Source organism: Ranitomeya variabilis, chromosome 6, assembly GCF_051348905.1.
Source record: "Ranitomeya variabilis isolate aRanVar5 chromosome 6, aRanVar5.hap1, whole genome shotgun sequence".
NCBI lineage: Eukaryota > Metazoa > Chordata > Amphibia > Anura > Dendrobatidae > Ranitomeya > Ranitomeya variabilis.
The window spans coordinates 198,507,395-198,527,279 of NC_135237.1; the positions used below are offsets into that span (position 1 = coordinate 198,507,395).

The 19,885-nt window shown below is 48.9% G+C and overlaps 1 protein-coding gene across 1 annotated transcript in view; it reads left to right on the forward strand.

The window, feature by feature from the left end:
- LOC143782192 (polycystin-1-like protein 1) overlaps positions 1 to 19,885 on the forward strand; it is a 264,298-nt gene that overhangs the window by 54,878 nt on the left and 189,535 nt on the right. Inside the window, exon 6 of the mRNA XM_077269385.1 lies at positions 1,622 to 1,745. Coding sequence (XP_077125500.1) covers positions 1,622 to 1,745 — 124 coding nt within the window. The remainder of the gene's footprint in view (positions 1 to 1,621; positions 1,746 to 19,885) is intronic.

Below are 19,885 nucleotides of genomic sequence, written 5' to 3' on the forward strand. Positions count from 1 at the left end.
TTGTATGACCACTATTGAACAGTCCGAGAACGTTCTAGAAAGTTCTAAAAGTTTCTAGAAAATTTTAGATAATTCCGGAAAATTGTAGAAACCTCTGCACAATTCTAGAATTCTAGCAGTTCAACAATATTCTAGAAGACAACTCAGTATTGAATACGAATCAAGAATTTTCCCGAAAACAGACAAATTTCAATATTTCATTGTCTTGATCAAAGAAGCACAGTTTTTGTGGAACAACAGCTATTTTCTATTTGTTTTCAACACACTTTGTACCCAGGTACAAAAAAATAAATAAAAATTTGTTACATAGTGAATCGGATCATTCTCACCCATACAAGTCTATGGGTGCAAGGGGTCAACGAAGAAGTTTTATAAATTTGGCGCCATACCTCTATTGAGTCAGGGAGGTATGATTTCTCCCTGACTTAAGCGCCTCGCAGCCATCCATCATCCCACCGGGCACCGCCTCCTCTCTGTCATGATGTCACCAGCGCCTTCGTGTAGCCGAGGCCACAGATCTCGCCCTGCAGTGTGTTATGATGTATTCACACTGCGGGGCTGGGAATCTGGCAGTGACTAATTTGCGCAGTGGAGCGGGTCACTGTGCTCCATTGAAGATAGTGCCATAGTCTCAACAGGTTCCCTTTAAGTTCACACCAGTGCTGCGATTCTCTCACTAAGGTGATCAAATTGTGACAGAGTTTGAGCCCAATCTCATTAGCATAATCCGCCCGATTCTCTCACATGATACAAACAATTGCTGTGTGACCCCAGACTTATTGTCAGACTACTACACTCATCATCGCTGCTTACATTGAACAATGCATACTGTCTGTTGTATCTTTCCATTGTTTTATAACTTTCTCTCCGTTTCTATTCCTGAGATATGAGCTCTATTTCACTAAAGCACTATACAGATTCACCCTAAAATGTCTGCTGCATTACTTGCCGTGGCTTTATTACAGGCTATGGTTGGCTGTGCTATCGCATGTGATGAAATAACTGCAAGGCATTATGGGAAATCTTACGCCTTCCAGACCGAGGACATTTCAGCTTTCTCTGGCAGATACAATTTTTCCTTTGTGTAAAATGGCGGCTGGCATTTTTTAGGCGATTCACAAATTGTTTGAATTTGCAAGGTGCAATGATTTTCTTAAAATTTGTTATGAATTTTATTAGCTTGAAATCGATTTGCTCATCACTAATAATAAAGTTGCCCAGCTTTGTGATTATAGGGAAATTCTGACAGTCACTCAAGCATACATAGAACCTTTTTTTTCTCTCCAAAGGTAAGCTGCTGCCCTAAAACTGCATCTATTCATTGTGTCTACTGAGTATTTAAAAAAAAACCTAAAGAAAACAAAATGACATTGCATAAAAAATGTATCACTAAGCAAAGTATGAATTTAACCTTCGGGTCCAGTAGCTGCTTATTTATCTTTCCCTTTCGAAATAGACAAGCATGGTGGAATCACATCATTATTCAATGAAAAAAAACGTTAGCATATAACCAACAAGTGTATGACCACAGTAAAATGTAATAATGTCTGATTTTATTACTTGCCATTTGATGTGTTATTTCTTTATTTGAGAGCACAATTTCTTATATGCTTCCCTTTAGGAATGCTAAACAACCATTTAGTGAAATCAGAACAGAAGACCAATGGTGGAATTATTGCTTCAGTGTATTACTTGATGGTCTATACTGGAATAAATGGTATAATGCAGAGGTTTCACATAATGAGGTAAATATCTGTATCTGCTAGTCTCTTCCACCTAGCAAAGAACTGGTTTGTTTGTTGTTAGTATCTATGGCTGAAAATTCATCTCTTGCCTCCTGTACAGTACAGACTTTACCAGCTCACGGCCAATTCCTGCACTTAGCCTCCCTCTTCCCATTGCCCTGTAGCCAATGTGTCAATAAGACACCTATCCATTACTAATCCTATAGATGTTAAAGGGTTAAATAAAGACACAGCCAGAATAAAGTATTTTAATTAAATAAAATACTAAACACATCATCTCTGCTTACATTGAACAATGCATACTGTCTGTTGTATCTTTCCATTGTTTTATAACTTTCTCTCCCTGTTTCTGTTCCTGAGATGTGAGCTCTATTTCATTAAAGCACTATTCAGATTCACCCTAAAATGTCTGCTGCATTACTTGCCGTGGCTTTATTACAGCATGAATGAACTTAGGTGACCTCTCCTGGCTGCGGAGGGATACACCGCGGAGGATTACCTCCGTTCAGTGCATCGCCGGAGAGCCTTGTAGAACAGTGACACCTCCCAGTGTCACTGTTCTACACAGGAAATCGTCGTGGGACAGTCGTTATTAAATGGACTACATCGGAACAGGGAGTATACTGTTGGTTTATTATTTGATTTTTATTACAGGAGAACGAGGGCGTCGGCCACCAGGTGTTTGGTGAGTATGTACTGTATGTTTGGTTTTTTTACTGTTGAACACATACATCGTCTGATGGAACTACTATCCCATCATCGGCAATGCTGTCACTGTCATATGTGACAACATTCATAGCTGGATGGGAGCAGTAGTCCCTTCAGACGATGCCCGGCTACACAGACCCGCACACACCAGCACGCACACAGGGACACACGCAGACACACGCACACACAGACACCCGCACATAGACACCCCCAGACCCACACACACACACACATACATGCAGACCCCCGCAGACACGCAAATATTCTCCACCCACACTCCGCCCACACACTCTTCCTCTTCCCGATCTGCAGCATTTCTTGCATGCAATTCCGCAGCAAAACCGTGAATTTGTCAATGGGTGCAGAACTACAGCAGATCCACAAAAAGAATTGACATGCTGCGGAAAATGAACGCTGCAAATCCGCACTTTTTTTCCGCAGCATGTGCACACCAATTCTCAATTTCCCATTGACTAACATTGTTTGTGCACTACACTGCGGATTTGATGCAATTCTGTGTGTCCCAAAACGCTGCAGAAACGCATCAAAATCCGCAACGTGTGCACATAGCATAGTGAAGAAGCCATAATCCTAATAGGCTAATTACGGTCTGAAACCTTGGTCAAAGTTATCTGAGCATACAAATCTCCAAGGGTGCCCATACTTTTGCATTGAACCAGCTTCCTTTTTGTAATTTTTAAAATGTAAAAAATGACATTAAATATGTTTTTTGACTACAATGCAAAGGTAGTGTGTGATCTTTAACGTTAGCTCTTTTAAATATCATTTCATCTTCATCTTGCTTAGCTGTTCACAATAATGGTAATTTTGACAAGGGGAGTCCAAAATTTTACATGCCACTGTAGAAGCAGTAAAAGCAAATGGCCCAATGGGCTAATTTAAATATGTAATAGCAAAGGATAAAAACCTTGAATAATACAGATAATAAGGCTATGTGCACACGTAGAAAAGTCCACTGCGGATTTTTTCGCAGCGGATTTGATAAATCTGCAGGTCAAAAGCACAGCTTTTTTCCTGCGGGTTTATTGCGGATTTACCGCGGTTTTTGTGCGCATTCCACTGCGGTTTTACACCTGCGGTTTTCTATTATGGAGCAGGTGTAAAACCGCTGCAGATTCCGCACAAAGAATTGACATGCTGCGGAATGTAAACCGCTGCGTTTCCGCGCGTTTTTTCAGCAGCATGTGTGCTGTGGATTGCATTTCCCATAGGTTTACATTGTACTGTAAATGCATGGGAAACTGCTGCGGATCCGCAGCTGCGGATCCGCAGCTGCGGAAACGCTGCGGATCCGCAGCAAAATCCGCAGCGTGTGACATTCCCTAATTAGTGATGAGCAAGCTACTGGAGTTTTCCTGAGTATGCTCGGGTGTTCTCCGAGTATTTGGGTATGCTCGGAAATTTAGTTTGTGTTGCCGCAGCTGCATGATTTGCGGCTGCTAGACAGCCTGAAAACATGCAGGGATTGGCTGTTTTTAGGAAATCCTCACATGTATTCAGACAGTCTAGCAGCCGCAAATCATGCAGCTGCGGCGACACAAACTAAATTTATTAGCACGCCCAAATACTCGGAGAACACCCGAGAACTCGAGTAACGAGCACACTCGCTCATCACTAATAATAATGTATGATGCCAACAAAAACACAGTATGATGACCCATCATACAGTATAATGGGTACCACATAGTCCTACATACAATTTAATGGCCCCATATTGTTCTCAATGCAGTATAATAGGTCCTGCATTGCCATCCATACAGTATAATGGCTACACAAAGTCCTCCATTCAATATAATGGTCCCACAAAGTCTTTCTTACAGTACAATGGGCCCTGAATTGCCTTCCATACAGTATAATGACCCCACATAGTCCCCAATGCAGTATAATGGAACCTGCATTGCCTTTTACACAGTATAATGGCCCCACATAGTCCTCCATACAGTGTAATGGGCTCTGCATTGCCTTCATACAGTATAATGGCCCCACATGGTCCTTTGTTGTGAATTTGCTTTTTTGCTCCCTCTAGTGGTTACTAGTTTTTTGACTCTGGTTTTTCTGTCATTCCTTTTATCCGCACCTGGGTCGTTAGTTAGGGGTGTTGCTATATAAGCTCCCTGGACCTTCAGTTCTATGCCTGGCAACGTAGTTATCAGAGCTAGTCTGCTGTGCTCTTGTCTACTGATCCTGGTTCCAGTTATATCAGCTAAGTCTGCCTTTTGCTTTTTGCTATTTGTTTTGGTTTTGTATTTTTGTCCAGCTTGTTCCAAATCTATATCCTGACCTTTGCTGGAAGCTCTAGGGGGCTGGTGTTCTCCCCCCGGACCGTTAGACGGTTCGGGGGTTCTTGAATTTCCAGTGTGGATTTTGATAGGGTTTTTGTTGACCATATAAGTTACCTTTCTTTATTCTGCTATCAGTAAGCGGGCCTCTCTGTGCTAAACCTGGTTCATTTCTGTGTTTGTCATTTCCTCTTACCTCACCGTCATTATTTGTGGGGGGCTTCTATCCAACTTTGGGGTCCCCTTCTCTGGAGGCAAGAAAGGTCTTTGTTTTCCTCTACTAGGGGTAGCTAGATTCTCCGGCTGGCGCGTGTCATCTAGAATCAACGTAGGAATGATCCCCGGCTACTTCTAGTGTTGGCGTTAGGAGTAGATATATGGTCAACCCAGTTACCACTGCCCTATGAGCTGGATTTTTGTAATCTGCAGACTTCCACGTTCCTCTGAGACCCTCGCCATTGGGGTCATAACAGTCCTTCTCACAGTATAATGGGCCCCACATAGTTTTCCATACAGTATAATGACCCCACATAGTCTTTCATACAGTATAATGGGCACCACAGTGTCTTCCATAAATATAATAACCCCACATAGTCCTCCATACAGTATCATGGGCCCCACATGGTCCTCCATACAGTATAATGGCTCCCTCATTGTCTTCCATACAGTATAATGGGCCCACATGGTTCACCTCATAGTATAATGGGCCCCATATAGTCTTCCATACAGTATAATGGACCCACATAGTCCTTCATACAGTATAATGGGCCCCATATAGTCTTCCATACAGTATAATGGACCCACATAGTCCTTCATACAGTATAATGGGCACCACATAGTCTTCCATACAAAGTAATAACCCCACATAGTCTTGCATGGGCCCCACATAGTTCTCCATACAATATAATGGGCCCTTCATTGCCTTCCATACTTTATAATGGACCCTTCATTGCCTTCTATGCAGTATAATGGCCCCAAATAGTCCTCTATACAGTTATGTGGGGTCCCCTATACAGTATAATGGACCCCACATAATCCTCCATACAGTGTAATTGGCCCTTCATTGCCTTTCATGCATGATAATGGCTGCACATAGTCCTCCATACAGCATAATTGGCCCACATAGTCTTCCATATAGTAAAATGGGCCCCACACAGTCCTCCATATAGTATAATGGCCCCACATAAAAACCGTGTCCCCCTGTGCTCCGGTGTCGACTGCAAGCTCTCTGAACCTCTGCACGCTCAGCATAGGGGAACATTGTAGTGACATCATCGCGCCCTCTGCAGTGAGACATCTGACACAGAGGTAGAATGATGGCAGAAGTATGCCGATACAGATGAAAGTGTGATGCCTGGTGGGAGACCCAATACACCTACCCTGCATGCTATATTTGGCCCTCGACCCAGAGTTTGACATCTATGAGATAACCTAGCACACTTAACTAAAGCTGCATCAGGAACTTTACAGCCCAGGTAAGTAGCAGAGACTGGACACTGAGCTGTGAATCAAAATACAGACAGATTGGATGGCTGACCGGTTAGTACCTGCATCCCAGACACACAGAGGAGTAGAATCATGACAGAGAGGCAATTATTTAATCAGGGGTACAGCATGGGAGATATTTTTTTATTTATGGGGCAGTACAATGATACTTATATTTTTAAGATCGCCTTTCCGGAATGTGCTGCAGATGACCGGAGAAGAGGGCAGTCTGCTGAGATGAGCTCTGGACGTGAAATCTCATCATGACATCTGTGCTACATGGAGTCAAAAGAGAGAGGAATGACTTCAGTCAGAGAAGATGTCATCTATAAGATATAAGATGTATTTGTGATACTGGCTAGGTCTCATCAGTGCTGTGGTTTTTGTATGGTCCACAGCCGTATGATGACTGTTAACAACATGCCAAAATCACACCTATTTTCAAAAAGCCTTCCCTTGACCCAAGCGCTATGTCCAGCTATCGCCCCATATCTTTGCACTTATTTGCTTACAAACTCCTTGAGCAGCACGTCCACACTGAACTTTCCTCTCACCTTGCATCTAACTCGCTCTTTGACAACCTGCAATCTGGCTTCCATCCCCACCATTCCACTGAGATTGCCCTGACCACACTTACTAACGACTTACTTGCAGCCAAAGCTAACAGACAATTCTCTGTACTCCTCCTTCTAGACCTGTCCTCTGCCTACAACACAGTTGACCACTGCCTCCTTCTACAGATCCTCTCTTCCTTTGGTGTCAAAGACCTTGCCCTATCTCCTCATACCTTACCAACCGCACATTTAGCGTTTCCTACTCCCATACTACCTCTTCATCTCGCCCCTTCTATGTTGGTGTCCCTCAAAGCTCTGTCCTCGGACCCCTTCTCTTCTCAATCTATACCCTTGGCCTGGGACAACTCATAAAGTCCTATGGCTTCCAGTACCATCTATATGCTGATGACACTCAGATCTACCTCTCTGGCCCAGATGTCACCTCTCTGCTCTCCAGAATCCCAGAGTGTCTGTCAGCCATATCCTCCTTCTTCTCTCACTTCCTCAAACTCAGTGTGGACAAATCTGAACTAATTATCTTTCCTCCATCTTGCACACCTTCCCTGCTTGATCAATCTATCTATCACAATAAATGAATTCACACTTTCCCCTGTCCCGATAATGCTCTGCCTCGGAGTAACCCTTGACTCTGCCCTGTCCTTCAAACCGCACATCCAAGCTCTTGCCATCCTGTCACCTCCAGCTCAAAAAATATTTCCAGAATCCGTCCTTTACTCAACCCTCACTCTACCAAAATGCTTGTGTATGCCCTAATCATCTCCCGCCTCAAATGCTGCAACATCCTCCTTTGTGGCCTACCTTCTAACACCCTCGCACCCCTTCAGTCCGTCCTTAACTCTGCTGCCCGACTAATTAATCTCTCTCCTCGCTACACTCCTGCTTCCCCTCTTTGCAAATCCCTTCACTGGCTCCCAATTTCCCAGCGTATCCAGTTTAGACTACTAGCACTGACCTACCTTTCTCCTCTGTATATTTCCAAGGAAATCTCTCAATATCTTCCCTCATGTAATCTCCAGTCCTCCCAGGACCTCCTTCTTTCCTCCACGTTTATTCGCTCCTCACCCAATCACCTCCAAGACTTCTCCTGAATAACCCCCATCATCTCGAATTCTGTGCCCCAACACGTCAGGTTATCCACCAAATTTGGATCCTTCAAACGGAACCTGAATACCCATCTCTTCAAAAAAGCTTACAACCTGTAATGACCACACAGCCACCTCAACACCATCGGAGCTACTGCAACCCCCAACCTACTGTCTCATTCCCCATAATCCTGTAGAATGTAAGCCCGCAAGGGCAGGGTCCTCTTCCCTCTGTACCACTCTGCCATTGTTAGTTTTGTTTACTGTAAGTGATATTTGTATTTTGATGTAACCCCGTCTAATGTACAGCACCATGGAATTAATGGTGCTATATAAATAAATAATAATAATAACAACAACTCCCAGCATCACCTTACCATTGTTAAAGACATACTGGAAGTTGTAGATTCATGCAAAACATTTGTACATGAGGCTGACACTGTAATTGAACACTGTAATAAGCTTGGTGATTTATTCATATGCTGACGGTGGTTCTGATCTTGTACAAGTAGCAATCCAAACTGTGCTTCATGGCTATGTTAAAACCTAACAATCCTCAAAACTTAGAGTTTTGAGATTGAGGAGGATTTGGTGAGATTTTGCTCAGTTTCTATTTCAAAAGCTCAGTGCAAAATAGCGAATACAGTCTGAAGCAATAACAGTTCAGAAATATATACGAATAATTGTCAGCTCATGAATTCATCACCAGAACCGCCATCAGTGAATGAGTGCACCACCAGAGCCACCAAAAGTACATGAATACATCTCTAGAACCACCATCAGTGCCTAAATACAGCACAAGGTTTAGTACAGTATTCAACTGCAACATTTAAACTTGTTTCGCATGAACCTACAACTCCCAGTATGTTCTTAACAGTGGCCAGGAGATGATGGAAGTTCTTGTTACCAGCCATCATCAGACTGCAGATGATACAGTGACCACAGTACTGATTAAGTGCAGTCTCGCAAATCATTACATTAAGGTATCTTACAGGTGATTTTTTTTTGATTGGAGTAACTCGGTTCCCTTTCTTCTTCATATGGTCCAGATGCCATGATAAAATTCCTATCCACAGCTCATCTCTGCAGACTTCACTCTTCTCCAGCCTTCAGCAGTACATCTCAACATGATGCCTTTTAAAATAAACTGATCATGCTCTGTCTCTGAATAAATAATTGCCTCTTACTGTCTGCACAAAATATGACTCCCACACTTATGGCACATTGCCTCCACACAGTTCGCTCTTATGACCTAAAACCGCTACACTGTCTGCCCTAATGTATTATGGCTAATACACCATCCTCACTTCATATTGTTCTGTCTCCACTGTTTCCCCTGACACTGTTCCCATCTTCAGAGTCCCCACCATATTGCCCCCTTTCTATACTGTTCCCGTACATTACGCCCCACGCTGTCCCCTCTTCACAATGTACCCTCACACTGTATTCCCCCATGCCTTACTGTATTGTAGCCCCATACTTTACTCAATCCATATTTGCTGCACCTCTTGTTCACAATGTCCCCCACACTGTACACCTCATGCTGCATCTAACTCAACATTGTCCTCCCTCCTTTTGCCCCTCTTTACACTGTGCTCTTTTTTCACTATCTCCCTTCCACATTGTCCCCCCACACGCTGACCCTCACTATACTGTGTAATAGAATGCAGGTACTGAGTATGTCACCATGGAACAGACAGACCAACAGTTGAGGGGTTTAATAACAGGGATATGGTTCTCCTCGCAGGGAGGAAGCAATGCAAAATAACTAACAATAAAACAATGCAAAAATACGGGAGTTAAACAATATAACCGAATTAAGCAGGATTCCTTGAGAAAAGAACACTTATCAGTCTGAAGATGACTTGCTTGGAGGGTCGTCTTCTCCAACGTAGGCGCCGAGAAACAGTGGCACTTGACGTCCCTCTGTTGTCCGTGGGCAGAGTAGTCTCTGAGAGCCTGCTGCCTGGGGTTTCGGGAGTTAATGTGGTATGCACAGGCTCTGAGTCTTTAACTTTTACAGCACAACCTGGAAATCGGGGCTCCGCACTGTTGTCTCTATACCAGGAAAACAGGGGCTCCGCAATGTTAAGTCTCCGTACCAGGAAAACAGGGGCTCCGCAATGTTAAGTCTCTGTACCAGGAGTCAGGGGCTCTGTACTGTTAAGTCTCTGTACTGATACGCGGGGACCAGGGTGTCATAGTCTCTAAAACGGGTCTCAAAGTGCCCCTCTCCAGTCACAGCAGAGTCCGCCTTATGTACTCACGAGATACAGTCTTTCTGGGCAGTCTCTCTCTATTTGTCCTCAGACCGGGAGCTCTCTCTCTCTCTCTTCTGAAGCGCAGCTGCACCCTGCTCTGCACGCTGCTCTGTCTCCTGCGCGCGTCCCTTTCCCGCCCTGTGGCTGCTTCCTTTCTGTCCCAGTCTCAGTCTGTCTCTCCCTAGGGAACCCTCAGCACAGCTCAATGGTTCCGGGCACAGAGCCAAGAAGGTAACCACCCCCAGACTCTTCTTGTGCTTTTAACTCCTTACATTCCCCCCCTCTTTCTGCTCGCCATTCCACGGGCGAGATCTTCAGGAGTTCCTGTTGGCAATCTTCCAGTCCTTGCACAATCTGCTGCCAGATGAACTCGTCCTGATTGTAGCGAACAGGGGGTACACCAGCCGTTGAACGTTCAGAGCGTCTCAAACAAGCAGGGGTGGTGGTGTCAGCTGCTGTGGGAGGAGTCGAGGCTTCCTCCGATACGTTGGTAGAATCTGGCACCAGCCCTGTCCCTGGGTTCACTGGAAGAGATTCGGAGTCTTCCTCGTCTTCCACATCTACATTGATCACTGGCGCCGCCGGTGGGGGTGCTGGAGTCAATTGGACTGATTCAGGATCTCGAGACAAACATGGGCGCAACATATTCCTGTGCAGCGTGCGGGTGGGAGTCCCTTCTTCCGTTTCGGGCTGGACCTCATAAACGGGGCCCCCGTTGCTGAGCCGCCGCTTCACTCGGTACGGCCTTTTCTCCCACCGGTACTCTAGTTTGTTGTGTGGGCGCTTTTCCCTCACTAGGACTTGGTCTCCAGGCCGCAGGGCTGTCCCCTTTTGAGGAGCTACCTGGGGATGCTCCAATTCTTGCAGCCGGTCCTGCACTAGACGTTGAATTGTCCGCAGCTGACGACGATGTTCTTGAACCCAGGAGTACACCCCCGTCCGTGGGTAGTCCTCCTCGGGTTCCAGCGCCAGCTCTGCCAGTCCCTTCCCGGGTCGGCCAAAGAACAGAGAGTAGGGGGTGAATCCGGTGGTGCTGTGTTTACGATTGTTATACGCCCACACCAATTCAGGGACGGACTCAGTCCACTTCGCCTTCTGGTCCTCCTCCAGGGTCCTCAGCATTTGAATCAGAGTGCGGTTAAATCTTTCACAAGCCCCATTCCCCTGTGGATGATAAGGGGTGGTCCGGGACTTATCGATTTTGTACAGCTGGTGCAGCTCCTCCATCACTCTTCCGAGGAAGCAGGCCCCTTGATCAGAATGAATGCGCTTGGGACACCCGTACACCTGGATGAAGTGTTTGCAGATTGCGTGAGCCGCAGACTCGGCAGTCTGGTCCCGCGTGGGCGTCACTACGGCAAATTTAGTAAAGTGGTCTATCATCACTAAACAATGCTCATAACCTTGGTGTGCTGGTCCAATTGTCAAGTAATCTATTGCCAGTAGGTCCATGGGGCCAGAAGACCTCATCGTCTCTGTGGGAGCTCGTTGTTCTGGTGGTTTGACCAGCTCACAACTTCTGCATTGCCGACATACTTTATCCACAGTGTTCCTTAAGTGGGGGTGATAAAATAGGCACTGTAACCACTGGATAGTCTTTTCTGGCCCAAAGTGTGCTCCTTTCTCATGTGCTTCCTTAGCCACCTGGTCTATCATGGACGAGGGAATCACTGTCTGCCATACAAGACTGAGTTCTGTTTGCAGGAATACCTTCCGGTACAGGATACCATCCCGCAACTCGAGCCTCTCCCACTGGCGTAGCATCTTCAGTACTTCAGGTGACATGGACCTCCTCTCTTGTCGATTGGGCATTTGTTCAGACACGACCCACCTTCTCAACTGAGCTAGCTCCGGATCCTCTTGCTGTACTCGGACCCACTCATCGCGAGGCTGCTCCAGCAAGTTCACACAGGCCTCTTCCTGTTCAATTTCCCGCGCCGTTGCCACCGTCCTGGCAGTCTCTCCAAAACCTGGAACCTCTACATCTTCCAGTTCTTCATCCTGGCTGGGTGCTGGTTTGCGATAGTTTACTCGGGAGAGGGCATCCGCATGTACATTCTCAGCTCCTCTTTTATACGAAATTCTGTATCGGAACTTGGCCATTCGGGCTACCCAACGTTGTTCTAGGGCGCCTAACTTGGCATTCTCGAGATGGGCCAACGGATTGTTATCGGTGCGTACATGAACTTCTGAGCCAGCCAGATATTCCGCGAACTTCTCAGTCATTGCCCACACCAGCGCCAACAGCTCCAACTTAAATGAACTGTAGTTTTCTGGATTCCTTTCTGAGTCATGCAGAGACCGACTGGCGTATGCGATGACGCGCTCTTTCCCGTCCTGCATCTGTGACAGTACAGCCCCGAGGCCCTGCAGGCTCCCATCAGTGTGCAAGATGAACGGTTGTGTGAAGTCAGCATAGGGCAGCACGGGGGCCTCCATCAAAGCCTTCTTCAAAGCCAAGAATGCCTCCTCCTGATGCTTCCCCCACTGTATGTTCCTGTTTTTGGCGCAAGAGGGCACTCCCCTCAACAACTCCTGGAGTGGATTAGCAAGGCGGGTAAAGTCTTTTACAAAGCGTCTGAAATATCCCATGAGTCCCAGGAACGCACGCACATCTTTCACCGTTTTTGGAGTTGGCCACTCTTGTACCGCAGCGATCTTCTCCTGGGAAGGCCTCACCCCCTCAGCGGAGACAACATGTCCCAAGTATTCAATCTCGGTACGGAAGAGGTGGCATTTCTGGGGTTTCACTTTCAAGCCATACTTCTGTAGCCGATTCAGAACTTGCTCTAGCCTCTGCAGATGCTCCTCAAAGGTGGGGGCAAAGACGATGATATCATCCAAGTAGATCAAAGTGGCTTCAAAGTTCAGGTCTCCCAGACATCTCTCCATGAGTCGCTGAAATGTTCCTGGGGCGTTTGCTAGGCCGAAGGGCATCCGGTCAAACTCATACAGTCCCATCGGAAGGATGAAAGCCGTCTTGGCGCGGTCTTGCTCAGACATGGGCACCTGCCAGTAGCCGCTGGCCAAGTCTAACGTGGAGAAATATCTGGCATTCCCTAGTGCCGTCAGGGACTCCTCTATCCTGGGCAGTGGGTACGAGTCCCGCACTGTGCAAGCGTTGAGCCGCCGATAGTCCACACAGAACCGCAGGGACCCGTCTTTCTTTCTCACCAAGACGATAGGGGCAGCCCACGGGCTCTGACTCTCACGTATAACTCCCTTCTTCAGCATGTGTGACAGCATTCCCTTCACCTCCTGGTACATCTGTGGGGGTATTTGGCGGTACCGTTCCCGGATTGGTGCCGCATCCCCGGTGGGTATCTCGTGGGTGATGGCCGTGGTACGTCCAAAGTCATCTTCATCTTTGGCGAACGCATCCTGAAATTTCCCCAATACAGCTTCTACCTGAGGTATCTGCTGCGGAGTAAGTTCCGAGAGCTCTGCCCTCATGTGTTCCAGTATCTGGCGCCCTTCTTGCATTAATCTGGGGTCCGGAGCTGCCTCCGCCTTGACGGTCACCAGCCACGGGTCTTCTGGCCTTGCTGTCAGCTGTACCACCTCATTGGGGACCAACTCGTCTGGAAGGCCCAGGACTTGAGAGACTTCGCTTCTAGGGGGCAACGTTGTATCTGTCTCCCCCAAATTGATACAGCGCACAAGGACAGTTCCATCCCGCACGGTAGCCAGGGACCGTGCGACCAATATTCCTGACGGCAGCTGGTCGGCTCTGCTGGGCTCAATTTGGACTTCGACCCCCTCCAGCGGGATGCCAGATCGTACAGGCAGGGGAAGCACTGTCTGCCCAGGGGGCAACACTCGATTGACGGAGGCGGGGACGACGACTTTGCCGTGTTCCTTTCCGTCGCTGTATGCTTCCCGGACCTGGGCGGTCCGTATCAGTTGGAAGACACTTCTCTGGGGGGTTTGATCGCTCCATTGTTGTAGGAACTGTTCCGGGGACTCGTTGAAAACGAGGCTTCCGAGGTCTTTTAACACATTCATGCCGAGGGTCACGGTATGGTCTTTAGCTACCTCTCCATCCACCAGTACCACTCCTCTCCTCCGGAGGTCTTTTCCGCAGACTTCTATGTTCATCCATACCACCCCTGCGACCGGGATGGGCAAGTGATTGGCCGCCATAAGTTTGATCACAGGGCCCCATTCGGGCCGTAGCGCCTCTGTGAAGTGATGGCGGAAATATCTCTCAGGCATGGTGGTCACTTGTGAGCCGGTGTCCATCAAGCATCGCACTGCTCTTCCATTGATTTCTGCCCAGACCAAAGTGCACATGGAAACAAGGCTGTGGGGACTTTTACTCCTCCTCCTCTGTTCTTCACGCTCTGAGCGGCGCCCCTCAAGCCCAGAGCCACCTAGTTTAAAGGAGGATGTGGGGATGGTCGGCTCCGCCGGGGACACCATCGAGCAATGTGGCCGGACTCTCCACAAGTGTAGCATGTAAGAGGGCTTCTCCTCCTGGTAGTTTCACCCTCCCTTCGGGGGGGCAGCTTCTCTGTCTCGCACCAGAGGGCCAGGCCCCTCTGCCAGAGTTCTTCTGGTGGCCGCCATTTCTTCACGGACCTGTCTAATCTCCATTCTCAGGTCCTCCACCCACTGGGGAATATTGTCTGCGGTGGTGGTTACCTCCCCGCTCTGCACCCTTCCTACCAGCCCCGTCACTCCCTGTTCTTGTTCTCGCACACGCGCCTCACTGCCAACCTCAGAGAAAGTCATGTCTGGCTTTACTCGCATGCGCTCTCGCAGTGCCTGTTTCATCATTGCGTCACGCAGTCCTGTCACTAGCTGATCTCTGAGCACCACATCAACTGACCCTACTCCTACACCATCCTTTCGTCTGATAGCAGTGTGAAGCTCTTGTAGGGCGTTCATGAATTGGGTCATGGTCTCCCCCTCCCGTTGTACCCGGTGAAACAGTCGCATGTGAAGTTCCCCTACGTCAGTGGGGTCCCCATGCGTTTCCTCAAGTATGCGCAGCACTTTGTCCAGGGTATCTCTCTCCCGGGGGGACCTATGCATGACAGAATCCCGCGCCTCCCCCTCCAGGGCCATCAATGCAATTTCTGCCTCCAGGGCTGGTGTCATGGGGTGCATACGCATCATTCCCCGGATACGCTCTGTCCAACTCCACAACATTACATTGTTCCCAGTGAACCTTGGCAAATTATTCAACATGGCTCCCAGGGAAATGCTAGACCTGGGAGCTTCCCCAGCTGCTTGGTCTGCCCTGTCCGCGCTACCATGTGACATCCTGCCGACTACGCCAAATGTAATAGAATGCAGGTACTGAGTATGTCACCACGGAACAGACAGACCAACAGTTGAGGGGTTTAATAACAGGGATATGGTTCTCCTCGCAGGGAGGAAGCAATGCAAAATAACTAACAATAAAACAATGCAAAAATACGGGAGTTAAACAATATAACCGAATTAAGCAGGATTCCTTGAGAAAAGAACACTTATCAGTCTGAAGATGACTTGCTTGGAGGGTCATCTTCTCCAACGTAGGCGCCGAGAAACAGTGGCACTTGACATCCCTCTGTTGTCCGTGGGCAGAGTAGTCTCTGAGAGCCTGCTGCCTGGGGTTTCGGGAGTTAATGTGGTATGCACAGGCTCTGAGTCTTTAACTTTTACAGCACAACCTGGAAATCGGGGCTCCGCACTGTTGTCTCTATACCAGGAAAACAGGGGCTCCGCAATGTTAAGTCTCCGTACCAGGAAAACAGGGGCTCCGCAATGTTAAGTCTCTGTACCAGGAGTCAGGGGCTCTGTACTGTTAAGTCTCTGTACTGATACGCGGGGACCAGGGTGTCATAGTCTCTAAAACGGGTCTCAAAGTGCCCCTCTCCAGTCACAGCAGAGTCCGCCTTATGTACTCACGAGATACAGTCTTTCTGGGCAGTCTCTCTCTATTTGTCCTCAGACCGGGAGCTCTCTCTCTCTCTCTTCTGAAGCGCAGCTGCACCCTGCTCTGCACGCTGCTCTGTCTCCTGCGCCGTCCCTTTCCCGCCCTGTGGCTGCTTCCTTTCTGTCCCAGTCTCAGTCTCAGTCTCTCCCTAGGGAACCCTCAGCACAGCTCAATGGTTCCGGGCACAGAGCCAAGAAGGTAACCACCCCCAGACTCTTCTTGTGCTTTTAACTCCTTACATTCCCCCCCTCTTTCTGCTCGCCATTCCACGGGCGAGATCTTCAGGAGTTCCTGTTGGCAATCTTCCAGTCCTTGCACAATCTGCTGCCAGATGAACTCGTCCTGATTGTAGCGAACAGGGGGTACACCAGCCGTTGAACGTTCAGAGCGTCTCAAACAAGCAGGGGTGGTGGTGTCAGCTGCTGTGGGAGGAGTCGAGGCTTCCTCCGATACGTTGGTAGAATCTGGCACCAGCCCTGTCCCTGGGTTCACTGGAAGAGATTCGGAGTCTTCCTCGTCTTCCACATCTACATTGATCACTGGCGCCGCCGGTGGGGGTGCTGGAGTCAATTGGACTGATTCAGGATCTCGAGTCAAACATGGGCGCAACATATTCCTGTGCAGCGTGCGGGTGGGAGTCCCTTCTTCCGTTTCGGGCTGGACCTCATAAACGGGGCCCCCGTTGCTGAGCCGCCGCTTCACTCGGTACGGCCTTTTCTCCCACCGGTACTCTAGTTTGTTGTGTGGGCGCTTTTCCCTCACTAGGACTTGGTCTCCAGGCCGCAGGGCTGTCCCCTTTTGAGGAGCTACCTGGGGATGCTCCAATTCTTGCAGCCGGTCCTGCACTAGACGTTGAATTGTCCGCAGCTGACGACGATGTTCTTGAACCCAGGAGTACACCCCCGTCCGTGGGTAGTCCTCCTCGGGTTCCAGCGCCAGCTCTGCCAGTCCCTTCCCGGGTCGGCCAAAGAACAGAGAGTAGGGGGTGAATCCGGTGGTGCTGTGTTTACGATTGTTATACGCCCACACCAATTCAGGGACGGACTCAGTCCACTTCGCCTTCTGGTCCTCCTCCAGGGTCCTCAGCATTTGAATCAGAGTGCGGTTAAATCTTTCACAAGCCCCATTCCCCTGTGGATGATAAGGGGTGGTCCGGGACTTATCGATTTTGTACAGCTGGTGCAGCTCCTCCATCACTCTTCCGAGGAAGCAGGCCCCTTGATCAGAATGAATGCGCTTGGGACACCCGTACACCTGGATGAAGTGTTTGCAGATTGCGTGAGCCGCAGACTCGGCAGTCTGGTCCCGCGTGGGCGTCACTACGGCAAATTTAGTAAAGTGGTCTATCATCACTAAACAATGCTCATAACCTTGGTGTGCTGGTCCAATTGTCAAGTAATCTATTGCCAGTAGGTCCATGGGGCCAGAAGACCTCATCGTCTCTGTGGGAGCTCGTTGTTCTGGTGGTTTGACCAGCTCACAACTTCTGCATTGCCGACATACTTTATCCACAGTGTTCCTTAAGTGGGGGTGATAAAATAGGCACTGTAACCACTGGATAGTCTTTTCTGGCCCAAAGTGTGCTCCTTTCTCATGTGCTTCCTTAGCCACCTGGTCTATCATGGACGAGGGAATCACTGTCTGCCATACAAGACTGAGTTCTGTTTGCAGGAATACCTTCCGGTACAGGATACCATCCCGCAACTCGAGCCTCTCCCACTGGCGTAGCATCTTCAGTACTTCAGGTGACATGGACCTCCTCTCTTGTCGATTGGGCATTTGTTCAGACACGACCCACCTTCTCAACTGAGCTAGCTCCGGATCCTCTTGCTGTACTCGGACCCACTCATCGCGAGGCTGCTCCAGCAAGTTCACACAGGCCTCTTCCTGTTCAATTTCCCGCGCCGTTGCCACCGTCCTGGCAGTCTCTCCAAAACCTGGAACCTCTACATCTTCCAGTTCTTCATCCTGGCTGGGTGCTGGTTTGCGATAGTTTACTCGGGAGAGGGCATCCGCATGTACATTCTCAGCTCCTCTTTTATACGAAATTCTGTATCGGAACTTGGCCATTCGGGCTACCCAACGTTGTTCTAGGGCGCCTAACTTGGCATTCTCGAGATGGGCCAACGGATTGTTATCGGTGCGTACATGAACTTCTGAGCCAGCCAGATATTCCGCGAACTTCTCAGTCATTGCCCACACCAGCGCCAACAGCTCCAACTTAAATGAACTGTAGTTTTCTGGATTCCTTTCTGAGTCATGCAGAGACCGACTGGCGTATGCGATGACGCGCTCTTTCCCGTCCTGCATCTGTGACAGTACAGCCCCGAGGCCCTGCAGGCTCCCATCAGTGTGCAAGATGAACGGTTGTGTGAAGTCAGCATAGGGCAGCACGGGGGCCTCCATCAAAGCCTTCTTCAAAGCCAAGAATGCCTCCTCCTGATGCTTCCCCCACTGTATGTTCCTGTTTTTGGCGCAAGAGGGCACTCCCCTCAACAACTCCTGGAGTGGATTAGCAAGGCGGGTAAAGTCTTTTACAAAGCGTCTGAAATATCCCATGAGTCCCAGGAACGCACGCACATCTTTCACCGTTTTTGGAGTTGGCCACTCTTGTACCGCAGCGATCTTCTCCTGGGAAGGCCTCACCCCCTCAGCGGAGACAACATGTCCCAAGTATTCAATCTCGGTACGGAAGAGGTGGCATTTCTGGGGTTTCACTTTCAAGCCATACTTCTGTAGCCGATTCAGAACTTGCTCTAGCCTCTGCAGATGCTCCTCAAAGGTGGGGGCAAAGACGATGATATCATCCAAGTAGATCAAAGTGGCTTCAAAGTTCAGGTCTCCCAGACATCTCTCCATGAGTCGCTGAAATGTTCCTGGGGCGTTTGCTAGGCCGAAGGGCATCCGGTCAAACTCATACAGTCCCATCGGAAGGATGAAAGCCGTCTTGGCGCGGTCTTGCTCAGACATGGGCACCTGCCAGTAGCCGCTGGCCAAGTCTAACGTGGAGAAATATCTGGCATTCCCTAGTGCCGTCAGGGACTCCTCTATCCTGGGCAGTGGGTACGAGTCCCGCACTGTGCAAGCGTTGAGCCGCCGATAGTCCACACAGAACCGCAGGGACCCGTCTTTCTTTCTCACCAAGACGATAGGGGCAGCCCACGGGCTCTGACTCTCACGTATAACTCCCTTCTTCAGCATGTGTGACAGCATTCCCTTCACCTCCTGGTACATCTGTGGGGGTATTTGGCGGTACCGTTCCCGGATTGGTGCCGCATCCCCGGTGGGTATCTCGTGGGTGATGGCCGTGGTACGTCCAAAGTCATCTTCATCTTTGGCGAACGCATCCTGAAATTTCCCCAATACAGCTTCTACCTGAGGTATCTGCTGCGGAGTAAGTTCCGAGAGCTCTGCCCTCATGTGTTCCAGTATCTGGCGCCCTTCTTGCATTAATCTGGGGTCCGGAGCTGCCTCCGCCTTGACGGTCACCAGCCACGGGTCTTCTGGCCTTGCTGTCAGCTGTACCACCTCATTGGGGACCAACTCGTCTGGAAGGCCCAGGACTTGAGAGACTTCGCTTCTAGGGGGCAACGTTGTATCTGTCTCCCCCAAATTGATACAGCGCACAAGGACAGTTCCATCCCGCACGGTAGCCAGGGACCGTGCGACCAATATTCCTGACGGCAGCTGGTCGGCTCTGCTGGGCTCAATTTGGACTTCGACCCCCTCCAGCGGGATGCCAGCTCGTACAGGCAGGGGAAGCACTGTCTGCCCAGGGGGCAACACTCGATTGACGGAGGCGG